The 13,093-nt window shown below is 49.3% G+C and overlaps 1 protein-coding gene across 23 annotated transcripts in view; it reads right to left on the reverse strand.

Moving 5' to 3' along the window:
* The window catches only part of AKAP13 (A-kinase anchoring protein 13), a 335,560-nt gene that overhangs the window by 16,835 nt on the left and 305,632 nt on the right, over window positions 1-13,093 (reverse strand). For 11 of the 23 annotated variants that reach the window (XM_043554750.1, XM_043554737.1, XM_043554745.1 and 8 more), the window contains 8 exons: window positions 12,936-13,048; window positions 12,203-12,355; window positions 11,105-11,355; window positions 7,204-7,329; window positions 6,974-7,091; window positions 6,031-6,279; window positions 1,274-1,350; window positions 114-295 (listed from right to left, as the gene is read on the reverse strand). In XM_043554750.1, coding sequence (XP_043410685.1) covers window positions 114-295; window positions 1,274-1,350; window positions 6,031-6,279; window positions 6,974-7,091; window positions 7,204-7,329; window positions 11,105-11,355; window positions 12,203-12,355; window positions 12,936-13,048 — 1,269 coding nt within the window. The remainder of the gene's footprint in view (window positions 1-113; window positions 296-1,273; window positions 1,351-6,030; window positions 6,280-6,973; window positions 7,092-7,203; window positions 7,330-11,104; window positions 11,356-12,202; window positions 12,356-12,935; window positions 13,049-13,093) is intronic. The other 12 variants (XM_043554751.1, XM_043554748.1, XM_043554747.1 and 9 more) reach the window with 2 other exon arrangements.

Consider the following 13,093-nt stretch of genomic DNA (forward strand, 5'->3'; position numbering starts at 1 on the left):
ACACCAACACAGCACAAAACGGATCAAAGACCCGCACGAGGTCAGTGACCCCAGTCGCTCCCTGGGGGGGGGATGAGGTCAGAGGGGGCCGGGCGCCCCGGTGTTTTGCTTACAGGGTGTTGATCGTGTCCTGGATGATCTGAATCCAGCTGTTGCGCTCCTCTTTGGAGCCGGCGTGCACTTCCACCATCTCGGGGTCCCTCATGCCCATGCTGATCAGGAACAGACCTTTCTCCTCGTGCGCTACCTCTCTCACAATCAGCTTCTTTAAAGAGATCACTGTTGACTTCTGGTCCTGGAGAAAGGGGAGACGGCCGACATGACAGAGGCAGGCGACAGCCTAACTCTCAAGAACAACTCTGATCTAAGGCAAGACCAGATGTACGATCTCACGTATGTGTGGAATCTAAAAGAAAAAAAACCCTGAAAAGCCCACACCAAACTCCTAGAAAAAGAGACCGGACCTGCGGCTACCAGATGTGGGGGGGCAGGGAGATGGTCAAAAGGTACAAGCTTCCAGTCAGGAGAGGAGCAGGCACGAGGGCCGAGGGCTACGGCTAACAGTGCTGTATGGCACACACAGAAGGTGCCAGGGGTTCTTATCACACGGGTTCCCATTTCTTTCCCTCTTCTCTTTATACTAGATCCCTAGGAGATGACGGGAGCTGAGCTTACTGTGGTGAGCACTGAATAATGTATGTAAATGGAACCATCACTCTCTATGGCTCCCCCAGGGACGTACGTCAGTTTTTTCTCAAGACTGGGGAAAAAGGGCGTATGGTTTAGCAAACTGTGGTGGATTTAAGATCAAGAGAAGTATCTCATCATTTACATTTTATCAAACAGAAAAAGATTTCCAAAAAAGAGATAATAATTCATATCTCTAGAGGATCCAGACATGGGGTCTACAGGATGAACCCTTCTAGGTTCCTCTGTGAATCTGTCTGGCAACAATACATACTGGCACGATTTACGGGGCATAATGTGCAAGAAATACTCCAGCAACAGATTTCTTTAGATAGAATGCCCAAGACTCTAAAAGGGACTGTGAAGGAACAGAAAAATAATGGGTTTTTTTTTGGGGGGGGAGAGGGGGATGGCATGGAGACAGAAAATTGCAAAGGTATCTGAGAGATTCCTCAGAGGAAGCTGTCCTGAGCAAATTCATTTTGAGGGGGCAGGAGAGCAGTAATCCATGGTCAGACCCAATACCTGTTCCAGCTGTTTCAAACATCATCAATTACAAACAGAAGACACCAACAATTCAGCTTACCAATGATGCAAAGACATATTTCTGGTCTTTTTCTTGAAGGAAAACTAAAATGTCAGTAAGGAGAACTGCTTGAGCCTCTGGAAAATGGGGAAGGAGAGAAAGAAAAAGGAGTACTTAGTGGTGAAGCACGGTCAGAGCACCTCTATTAGGGGACAGTTCAGCAACCCACCCCACACGGCAAGGCACTCGGGACCCAACAGTACACTCCGCTCCTCCAAGGTGACCGTTTAATATTTTTGCAGGAGCCATATGTGGTCATTAGATTTTCAGAGGCATTTTTAAAAAAATTTTTTTAAGGCTTATTCATTTTTGAGAGACAGAGACGGAGTGCAAGCGGGGGAGGGGCACAGAGAGAAGGAAACACAGAATCCGAAGCAGGCTCCAGGCTCTGAGCCATCAGCACAGAGCCAGACGCAGGGCTCAAACTCACAAACCATGAGATCATGACCTGAGCCAAAGTCGGACGCTTAACCGACTGAGCCACCCAGGCACCCCTTCTGAGGCATTTGGAAATAACAGCAGCTATCACCAAAGCCATATCTTGAGAAAGCTTGAGTATGCAGTTCCGGAAAGATCTATCCCATAAGGCAAGACTTTAAGAATAAAATACTCCTGGGACGCCTGAGTGGCTCAGTTGGTTGAGCGTCCGACTTCGGCTCAGGTCGTGATCTCATGGTCCCAGAGTTTGAGCCCCGGGTCGGGCTCTGTGCTGACAGCTCAGAGCCTGGAGCCTGCTTTGGATTTTGTCTCCTTCTCTCTCTGCCCCTTCCCTACGTGTAACTCTGTCTCTCTCTCAAAGATAAATAAAACATAAAAAAAGAGTAAAATTCTCCCAGAATAAAGTTGGGAAGGACTTTAACAGATGTCAAATAGTACCACATTCCACGACATCCTCGACTTTTGATCGTGACAATGGAAGAGGCGTGGGAGAGCAGACCAGAGAGCCGCCAACAGCTGATGGATAAAAATGCCTCAGTCTAATAAAGGTGGGCTTCCCTCCCGCCCTGCACCCCAGGAGAACAGAAGGGTTCTGCGACGCCCTCTGGTTTCACAGGTACATGTGAACACAGTGGCTCTTCCCCCTGCTCCAACGTCTCCTAGGCAACATCAACCTCTGTCTAGCATGGACACAGCCAGCCCTCCCTCTCAACTAAGACAAAAGTCAAAGTAACTATCCACTTGGATCTAGTAACCCAAAGAATGCCACACACTCTTGCTGTGTTGGAGTTCAAATTTTCCATTCCTCCCGTGAGGACAAAGTCTGGCATCTCTGGAGATCAGCCATCTACTGAGATCTAACCCAGGCTGGTCCCCCTGTGTCTTCTTTTCCCTGGAAGGAGGGCCTATGATTCCTTGGGAAAAGAATGGGGGCTTCTGTAGCCCCCTTACGGGTGGTCAGGTCCCTTCCGGCCTTTCCTACCACTTCCCACGACTGGAAGCCCCTCCCCATGTAATTTACTACCAAGCTATACAGAAAACAGAAGTTGGGGCTCCTGGGTGGCTCAGTCGGTTAAGCGTCCGACTTCGGCTCAGGTCATGATCTCCCGGTTTGTGAGTTCGAGCCCTGCGTTGGGCTCTGTGCTGACAGCTCAGAGCCTGGAGTCTGCTTTGGATTCTGTGTCTCCTCATCTCTCGGCCCCTCCCATGCTCATGCTCTGTCTCTCTCTCAAAAATAAATAAATGTAAAAAAAAAATAATTTTTTTTAATAAAAAAAAAAAAAGAGAAAACAGAAGCAAGGATGTCTGATTCCTGGGGAGGTACAGTTTTTCAGCTGAGACCACAGGAATTTTCTATGGACTACTAATAGTTTTGACAAGTTTCTTGAAATTTACTTTTAAATAATTCAGGTGTCTGCCAAAAAAGAAAAAAATTCCAAAACACAAGTTTCAACTTAGTTGGATCCCGAGGCTTGTATGACCAGGGTCGGTGGGTCGGAGAACAATGCTCGTCCCGTTCGAGGGGTGCCCAGCACCGTATTGGCTGTTCTTGGCACGAGTGCGCCTGGAGGAGGACGACTCTGCACCAGTCCCTGTCCCTGCTAGAGGCACCTCGGGCCACAGAAGCCATCGCTGGGCCACAGCTGCACTCCCCCAGCCGGAATCCAGGAGCTTTCGCTTTGGGGGTGAACACACAAAGTGCCGTGTACAGGAAGGAGTCAAGTGCGGGCTCCAGGCAGCAGCTCTAGGAAACTCAGGTCCTTATGAAGGAGGCAGGCGTTTCTCAAGGGCCAGGCTGCCTGAAGACGGCCCCAAGCAGCCAATGTGGGCAGAGGCCTGAAGCAGGTTCTCAGAGCATCGGAGTGTGGAGGGAGCCTCAGGGATCACAGAGTTCAAGTTCACCACGGAGCAGGACACACGTGCTGGGGGCAGGAAGGGATCCTTCTTTCCTCTGAAGCACTCCGGTCCTTCTTCCTCACGCTCCTGCTGGAGCTCCGGCCCTGTGCGCTGGCCCTGAACCCCTGCGCAGGGGCTCTCCTGTCTCTGTCACCAGCCTGTCCTGCTGCTGCTTCCTCACCGCATCCCCTGTCCAATGTGTTCCTCTCCTGCTGAAAACCCTCACTCTGGAACCCACTGTCTGCCCACCCTGATCAGCAGCATCGGCTGTGGACGTCTCCATCCTGACTGGGTCCCTCTCTGCCGCCCGGCCTGTGTCCCCGTGTCCCCCGCCACCGTCTCTGCCGCCCCAAACCAGGCCATCCTTCACGACTTCATCCTTCATGAGTAAGTCTAATGCCGCTCCTCACCGCTTGCCCCCGGCCTCGTTCAGCCCTTGTTTCCCGCACCCATCAGACTGTGGAGCGATCACGTCTGCACAGACCCCAACCTCTGAGCAGGGTCGCTTCATGCACCTCTGGAGCCATGCGACTGCCTGGGACGTCTTTGCTGTTTGGTCCAAGCGTGGGGACACACGTCAGTCAAGGATGCTAGGGGGCTGGCCGACAGCAGTTACCCACGCTGTCACAGACACGTCACAGACGAGAGAAAGGCACAGGTTTCATCCCCAGCCTTGGTCTTAGGCCAGCAGGGCTGTGCACTGGGCAGGCGGCTTGCGGAAGCCGGCATGGGGGCGGGCAGACTCAGTGCTGCTGGGGAGGTCAGAGCCGCCGTAGGGGCCCAGAGAGCGCAGATTCGATGAAAACAATTATTAAGCAATCAATCACGAGCACAGAGAATGAACAAACCTCATGATAACTTAACTTGATGTAGCCCATCTTTTAAAAGAAAAGAATTAAAACCCAATGGAAAATTAGTATTTTTTGTGGTCTCTTGCTTAGAGAAAGATGAAAGAGATAAAGATCATCAAGTTTAATAATCCATCGAGTCGACAGGAGTTAAACAGAACAGTTCTCTACGGTCTGGGAGCTGGAAGGTCCTCTACCACCTGTCTTCAGAATAAGTGACGTATTTTTAATCTCACACACTCTGACTTGGAACCTGATGGCAGTTCCACTCCTTGCAACGGACACCGGAGGCCCCAGCTCCAAATGTGCTGCCCCCCATTTCGGTAGGGGAATCTGCCCTCCTTAACAGCTTGCGTTTTTATAGTAATCTTACACTCGGGATCTTTGCTTGTTTGTTTTCTTGTCTTTTGAAACTGCTTTATTCCTTAATTTTGTTTAATGTTTTGAGTCAAAGAGACATAGAATTGGAGGCAGGCTCCAGTCTCCGAGAGGTCAGCACAGAGCCCAACACGGGGCTCAAACTCACAAACCATGAGATCATGACCTGAGCCCAAGTTGGACGCTTAACTGACTGAGCCCCCCAGACACCCCCCTAAATTACTTTATGAATTTCATATTATATAATGAGCATCCTGCCATGAGATCGGGTGAAAGTCCCCTGCTGTCAGGACCTTACAGATTGGGTCAAAATACAACATTTGATTAGAAGCTGGCCGCAGGCGACCCACAAGAGACACGTGACACCAGAACGCTGACAATGAAGGTAAGTGAGAGCATGAAGTTTAGGAAGCACGTGTGTCTTCCTAAGGACTTCAGGGAAAACATCAGGGTCAAAGGCATCATGATGGTCATGGAAGAAGGTCAGTGCTAACTGCCCGCAGACCATGACCGAATGGCTTTTCCCTCGGCTGTCTCACCACCTCCCCAGTCCTGTCCATCTCTTCTCTCACCCTTGCCTGTGGCTCCCCGAGCCTCTGGCGCACGTCCCGCCCACACTGCCCAACGCAACTACCTACATTTGCTGGAGGCACACCATGTTCACCGGCCTCCAGAGGGAGGGCCGGGGCTCCCCTTTACTAGCAACTTGTTCCTTCGTTTTCGTGGCATTTTCCACGCTAAGATTTTTTTACTGCGTGCTCCGCTTTGGACGCCAGTGCTGCTGGGCCTACCCCCGCACTCCTCCCGCGAGAGCCACACCGCCACACAGGCCCTGGCGCCAGCTCCCCCTCCGCCTCCCACTCCGTGGGGCCGCCCCTGGCACGCACGCCCTCGGCGTCACCGGGACCAGGAACGGAGCAGGGCCACCTAGCTTTGCTGTTTAGAATCTTCCCCCTTCCCCCCCTTCTCCCTAACTTTCCTTTTTATCCTACTGCAGTTTAGGACCTTGTGAGCTATCTCGGCCTGTCCTTTCTGATAGAAAATTAAGAACGATTCGAGGGCGGCTGCTCCCGTGTGATGTGTGGACGCGGCTCCCTAGGACAAATCAGCCGGTGGACTGCTAACAAAAGTACCTGAAATTTTTTTGCTTGCTCTTGTCTGACACATGAACAGACTCAGACAAAAAGCGAGCCTTACCTTTCAGCCTTCCTGCCGCGTTCTTCAGAAACACACTCCCGTCCCGCACAAGCTTCTTCCGCTTCAAATCTTCCTTGGCAAACATCTGGCCACTCTTCATCCTCATGATCGACTTGCTATCTGTCTTCGTATAAATCTCATTGAGACGCACTTTCTTTTCGTAACTTGCCACCTTGCTGTCTACGGCTCCAATCACATCCTTCACCAGGCTGAGGGACTGAGCGAGATCTCCCTGCTCCACCTCGTTGTCTTTGAAGGAAGAAATAGTTTGTTTTTACTGGATCCTTGCAGCCAAGGTAGACGGGGGGAAGCCTACCTCCCTGCTCCACCGTCATTTTCCCTTCGGGGACATGCTACCAGAGCGAAGCCAACACACCAAAGGTCACGTGCCTATTCCTGTCATAAGGTTAGTTCTAAGTAAAGTTATATGTTTTCAAGGACACAGGCAACACACAGTTGCGTGCCGTATCTAAAGTAGAAGGAACCAACAATTTCGGGGAGGGAGAGGAGGATCAATTTTTCAACTTATGCCTTTGTTTTATCTCATCTTCAATGTAACCGCCCATTGCCCAGGGGCAGGGGGGAGAGACAGAGACAGAGACAGACAGACCAGTAAGTCCCGAGAAACAGCAGCAGGTCTAGCACTTAGGGAGAAAGCTGGTGGGAACCAGCCCCGTCCAGTGGTCAGGGAGAAGGTATTCTGGTTGCCGATTCCAGAGGAAATCAGGAAGCGGTTCCTTCCCTTCCTGCTGTCATCCACCACAAGTCTGGTGACCCAGCATTTCAAGTTTTCACTTAAGAAACGGGTTTTTAAGGTAGAACACAGGATCTCTTTTGGACGTTTGAGAGCAAGCAGGAGCTCTTCACTGGGGCCTCTGGAGACGCTGGACATAGGAAACAGTGCCCCGGCACCACACACGACTGGCTGAGGACGGGGGCTCACCTTTGGTACACTGCAGGATCCTTTGGAACAACACCGGGTATTTGGTGATCCGCTGGGTCACCAGCAGTATGCACTCCGGGATTCCCAGTCTCCTCACGACGGAGCTGCTCATCTTCTTCTGCAAAGGACAAAACGGGTCATCAGGAACTGCTCAAGGGGGCTGCGGCTCAACAGACGGCAACACAGAGCCCCAGACAATGATGGGGGTTTTCCACGTTTCACACCGATACCTTCACAAAGGCCTGAAACCGCTTATCCTTGGTGTAAAGGTCTTTAAAGTAGTTTACAGACTGGTTGTGCTGCCCACAGAACTTGCCATACGTCTTCTTCAAGCGCTCTGCGTTCTCCCCCGAAAACTGCAGAGAAAAGAGAAGGGAAGTCGTAAGTCGGGGTGCTGACGTTTTACCCCCATTTTGTACAGAGTTCCCAGTCTCTTTGTAAAACCCAAGAGTGGCTCCCCAAGAATTCCCTCAAAAGATGAAAATGGTGCAGCAGCTTTGGGAAACAGTCTGGCAGCTCCTCAAAAAGCTACCACATGACCTGGAAATTCCACTCCTGGATGGAAGATTTACTCCACACAAAAGCATGGATATGAAAGTTCACGGCTGCCATATTCACAAGTGCCCCCAGGTGGAAATAAGCAAATGCCCATCAAAAGATAATCAAAGGTGGTATATACATGCATGGACTATTATTATTCAGCCACGAAAAGGAACGAAATCAACCAATACATGCTGCTATACTGATGAACCTTAAAGGCACTATTCTAAATGAAAAAAGCCAATCACAAAGGACTACACACTATCTTATCCCATTTACAAAGCTATGTCCAGATTAGGCAACTTCACAGAGACAGAAAGCAGATTAGTGGATGCCCAGGGCTGGGGCAGTTGCGGGGGGGCGGGGAGGGTCATAAAAATGTTCTGAAACTGAGTGTGATGATGGATGTACAAGTCCGTGAATACATGAAAACCCACTGAACTATACACATTAAAGGGGTACATTAAGTGGTATTTGAATTTATTTCAATAAAGCTGTTACATATATTTAAAAAAACAGGGGTGCCTGGGTGGCTCAGTTGGTTGAGTGTTCAACTTCGGCTCAGGTCTTGATCTCACAGTTCGGAAGTTCAAGCCCCATGTGGGGCTCTGTGCTGACAGCTCAGAGCCTGCAGCCTGCTTTGGATCCTGTGTCTCCCTCTCTACCCCTCCCCTACTTGTGCTCTCTCTTAAAAATAAATTAAAAAAAAAAAAGTTAAAAAAAATTTTTAAAAAATCCAATAACCACAGAAATGTCTATGTAGCATGCACATAAGTAATGCAACATGTGTTCTAATTTCCGTTTGTCACAAACACGGTAGTAAAACAAGGGGACCCACTAGATGTTCTCTGCGAGATAGTCTTAAAAATTTCACCGGGATGAGGGGCACCTGGGTGGCGCAGTCGGTTAAGCGTCCGACTTCAGCCACGTCACGATCTCGCGGTCCGTGAGTTCGAGCCCCGCGTCGGGCTCTGGGCTGACGGCTCGGAGCCTGGAGCCTGTTTCCGACTCTGTGTCTCCCTCTCTCTGTGCCCCTACCCCGTTCATGCTCTGTCTCTCTCTGTCCCAAAAATAAATAAACGTTGAAAAAAAAATTAAAAAAAAACAAAAAATTCACCAGGATGAGTTAGAAAGACATCAGGAACAGCCAGTATCACCCAGGGACCTGCTTATCTCAGGTACCTCAGGCCAGCAGCCTGACAATTCTGCATGGCCCTTTAATCAGTCCCAAATGTGTGCCATCTCAACAACGCATCTGAAGATACACTCACTTCTTGGTAAACCCATGTGTTTCTGTGCGTGGTCCCATCATGCATCCTAAACATCGACTTCCAACTGTAGTAAAAATCTCTGAAGGCAACACAAATTGATCCTTACCCAAAATCTTGAAAAAAGGTTCAGGGAAGCTAGTTTTTCCGGGTCTCCCCCTTTACCAAAGGGGAAGCTAAGGCAGAGATATTTTAGGTGGTTTGCTCCCGCTCTGATACAGGCGCTCTGAAAGGGTGATCCTAACTTTTTTTTTAATGTTTACTCTTGAGAGACAGAGAGACAGAGAGAGAGACAGAGACAGAGAGAGAGAGAGACAAAGAGAGAGAGACAGAGAGGGGGAGAGAGAGAGAGAGAGAGAGCGCGCGCACACGCGCGCGCATGGGGGAGGGGCAGAGAGACACGGAAACCGAATCCAAAGCAGGCTCCAGCTGTCAGCGCAGAGCCTGAGGCGGGGCTCGAACTCATGAACTGTGACAGGGTGATTCTAGAACTGGCACACAGAAGCCATTAGTGCATGCCACGGGGGACTATGATGCCATGGGGGACTAAGGTCCTACTGTCACAGACCTTACTAGAGGATGTGCTCAATACAACAAGCTGTGGCTAGCATAAGTCAAGGTTAGATGAGGTACCCGTGCAGGTGTGAGGGCAGAGAGAGAGACACGTGGAAACTGCTGGAGGAGGACACTCAGGGAGGAAAGGTCTTCACTTGCAGAGCTGACCGCTCGCCCTTCGCAGACACCTGTGTTACAGCAGGTACCGCACTGCGCGTGCGTCTGCTCCACACCGAGCTGGTTTTCACCTGAGAACGAGGGCTCCGCCAGGCGGAGGTCTACGCTGAATCTGCCTTTGTGGTTCCACCTGGCACTGAGTAGATGCCCAGTAAATACACGAAAAATGAACGACGGAATGCATCGCTGAATTAACGAGTGAAGGGTCTGGGCTCACGAGCAGAAGAAAAGACAGCCCTTCTAGCGCTCAGGCAAAGGTTCCGGCAATGGAGCCCCTGCTTCTAGCCTGGGGCACAGACCTGCGAGGGAGGAAGAGCGGTGACCTGTGCCCTTCTGTCTGTGAAGGCCAAACTAGCAACAGCTTCCCCCCCACCCCCCAAAGACAATGTTTTAAAAAGAAACATTAAAATAGTCTGTGACAAGCATATCTGAAAGTATCAAAGTAACTTCTGGCCCAACTGTTTTTGGAGTAGGACTGAAACCACACCACACCCAATATCAGCAAGGTCTATTTTATGAACTATTCTATACGTAGTTTTTTATTCAGGTGGTTTTCAGATAAAAGAGTTTTGTTGTTGTTTTTAATGCTTAGTTTTGAAAGACAGAACAAATGGGGAAGGGGCAGAGAGAGAGGGACAGAGGATCCCAAGTGGGCTCTGTGCTGACAGCAGACGAGGGGCTCGAAATCACGAACTGTGAGATCATGATTTGGTCTGAAGTGAGACCCTCAACCAACTGGGCCACCCAGGCGCCCCAAAGGAGTTCTTTTTGATTTGAGGCACAGGGGGAAGTTGAGACTTTCAACAAATAGCTTTTGACATCTTTTTTTTTTTAATGTTTATTTTTGAGGGACAGAGAGAGACAGAGCTCGAGAGGGGGAAGGGCCAGAGAGAGAGGGAGACACAGAATCCGAAGCAGGCTCCAGGCTCCGACCTGTCAGCACAGAGCCCAATGTGGGGCTCAAACTCACAAACCGTGAGATCATGACCTGAGTCGAAGTTGGACGCTCAACCGACTGAGCCGCCCCAGGTGCCCCTCTAGCTTTTGATTTCTTAAACTACACTGTTTCTGATGATGGTATGGATGCTGAAGAAGAAACATGGGCTTTTACTATCTATCACATAGATTATGTATACATTTAATTTTAATTTTTTTAATATTTATTTTTTTTCTTTTTTAATGTTTATTTTTGAGAGAGAGAGAGAGAGAGAGAGAGAGAGAGAGAGACACCGAGTGAAAGTTCAGGAGGGGGAGAGAGAGGGAGACACAGAATCTGAAAGCAGGCTCCAAGCTCTGGGCTGTCAGCACAGAGCCCGATGCAGGGCTTAAACTCACAAACTGTGAGCCGAAGTTGGATGCTTAACTGACTGAGCCACCCAGGCATCCCTGTATGCATTTAATTTTAAAAAACAGCATTAGGAGAGAAAATCTGTCCTTGTTTACGGAACAGGAAGGTGAGGCTCAGAGACATTCAGTAATTTGCGTATGCTTACAAAGATAACAGTACAGCCACAATGTAAATACATGCCTACTGAGCCCCGAAGCTTCGCATTTCCCTCACTGTGTGGGAAAGATCCTTCCTGTGGCTCACCTGATTTACAAGCACGTCCCCCATCCTCTTGATGAGAAAGTTCTTCTCACTTTTATCCACCAGAGATTCCTTCTTCCGCTCCAGGATCCTCTGGAAGAACTGGCTATGGATACTGATCAGCTCGTCCAAACAGGGGAACAGCTTCTCCACCATCTGCTGCTCAAAGAGCAGTTCGGTCATCATCCCCCGGCTGTACACGTCGCTCATAATCTTGAGCGTCCGGACGTGGTGCAGCTCTGTCTGCATCAACTCTGAGGGAGGACAAAGCTGGACGGTCAGGAATATTCTTTTGAAGGATTCTCCTTCAAAGGTCACCCGCTGCTACTGGGAGCCCACTTTAGGCTGAAGGCTGTTTAGAGCCCAATTAAAACTTAAAAACTGGGTCCATAGCTGTCCTTCCCCTAAAGTGCTTCCCTCTTACTCCTCCACATTGCACGTGGCCGAACACTCTACTGACAGCATACTGGATTCCATCACTCTTAAATGGTGGTTTCCCAAGTGGTCTTTCTAGGATTCAGAGCCTTTCATAATCACTGCATCCCGTTTCCTAGAAAACTTGTGCTTGGTTTCTAGTGTAGCTTAAGGACTCAAACTGTACTGTCACAAGCGATCTCTATCTGGGGCCGTTGCACAAATAAGCACTCATATTAAACAGAATGTTCAATAAAATTAAAGGAAATAATTTTAAAGAGAAAGAGAAGGACAGAAATAAGATCATGTCTCTAGGCCCCAAAGTTTTTTTTTTTTTGTTTTTTTTTTAACGTTTATTTATTTTTGGGACAGAGAGACAGAGCATGAACGGGGGAGGGGCAGAGAGAGAGGGAGACACAGAATCGGAAACAGGCTCCAGGCTCTGAGCCATCAGCCCAGAGCCCGACGCGGGGCTCGAACTCACGGACCGCGAGATCGCGACCTGGCTGAAGTCGGACGCTTAACCGACTGCGCCACCCAGGCGCCCCTAGGCCCCAAAGTTTTTAAAGAGTATCTTTGACATGCTAAGTACTTGAAATCGGCTTTCCATCCAGTCCAGGGATTCACCGGATTAAAAGTGCTGCACAATGCGAACCAAATATTTGCAGAGCGATTGGAGGGTCTCACCGTAAATCACTTCTTGCCGTTTGACCACATCTTTCTTTTGCTGTTTCAGAAACTTGCTGTCCACTATTCGACTCCAGGACTCTGCTTCTAGCTGTTTGGATTCCATCTCAAAGTCCCCCATCAGCTGTCCTTCATTCATGTCTGTACCTACTCCTCAAAGTATCAAAAGATCAGGATCAGAATCTTGGGTCTGTGAGCTCTGGAAAGCTTACACTGGACTTCCCTGGGTGGTAACTTTGTAAGACACAAACACTGCATTAACACACAGGATACTTATAGGACGCATATTCCAGGGCTAGAAAAGAATCCTTTCCTGTTTGGGACTGGGACACTCTACAGTCAAGATTCTGGCTAAGCGTGATAAATATCCCATATATTTAATGTGACTGAGACATGATTCCCAGGTGAAGCAGGAATTGGAAGGGACCTGGTAACTTCACTCGTTTAAGAGAGCAGGCTCATAACCTGCTGAGAGAGCTACAAATTGACGGTGTGTGAAAGTCCAGGGGAAGAAGAAGTGCTGGTGCTAGAGTACAAGCACATGAAATCAATGACATCCCTCAAATGGACAACTACCAGTTTGTTACGAAGCATGCGATGATTCCGAGACAACTCAGAGACTCCTCACAGGAGCAAGGAAGAGGCAGGAACTGTTGTTCCATTAACACTTGCATTCAGGGAATGGCACACGGTCCCCACAGATGCATAAGACACAGCCGTAACTTCCTCTTACCCTCATCAGTAAGTGATTCTGTCGACTCATTGACCTTGCTGATTTTATTTAGTGAGTCTGTCGAATGAGACAGGAACTTCCAGGTGTTTGATATGTTCTCATCAGTGCCGACTCTGGGGACAAAAAGAAGCACACACTGGCAAACACATTTTGATAAG

The sequence above is a fragment of the Prionailurus bengalensis genome, chromosome B3, assembly GCF_016509475.1.
Source record: "Prionailurus bengalensis isolate Pbe53 chromosome B3, Fcat_Pben_1.1_paternal_pri, whole genome shotgun sequence".
In the NCBI taxonomy this organism is placed as follows: domain Eukaryota; kingdom Metazoa; phylum Chordata; class Mammalia; order Carnivora; family Felidae; genus Prionailurus; species Prionailurus bengalensis.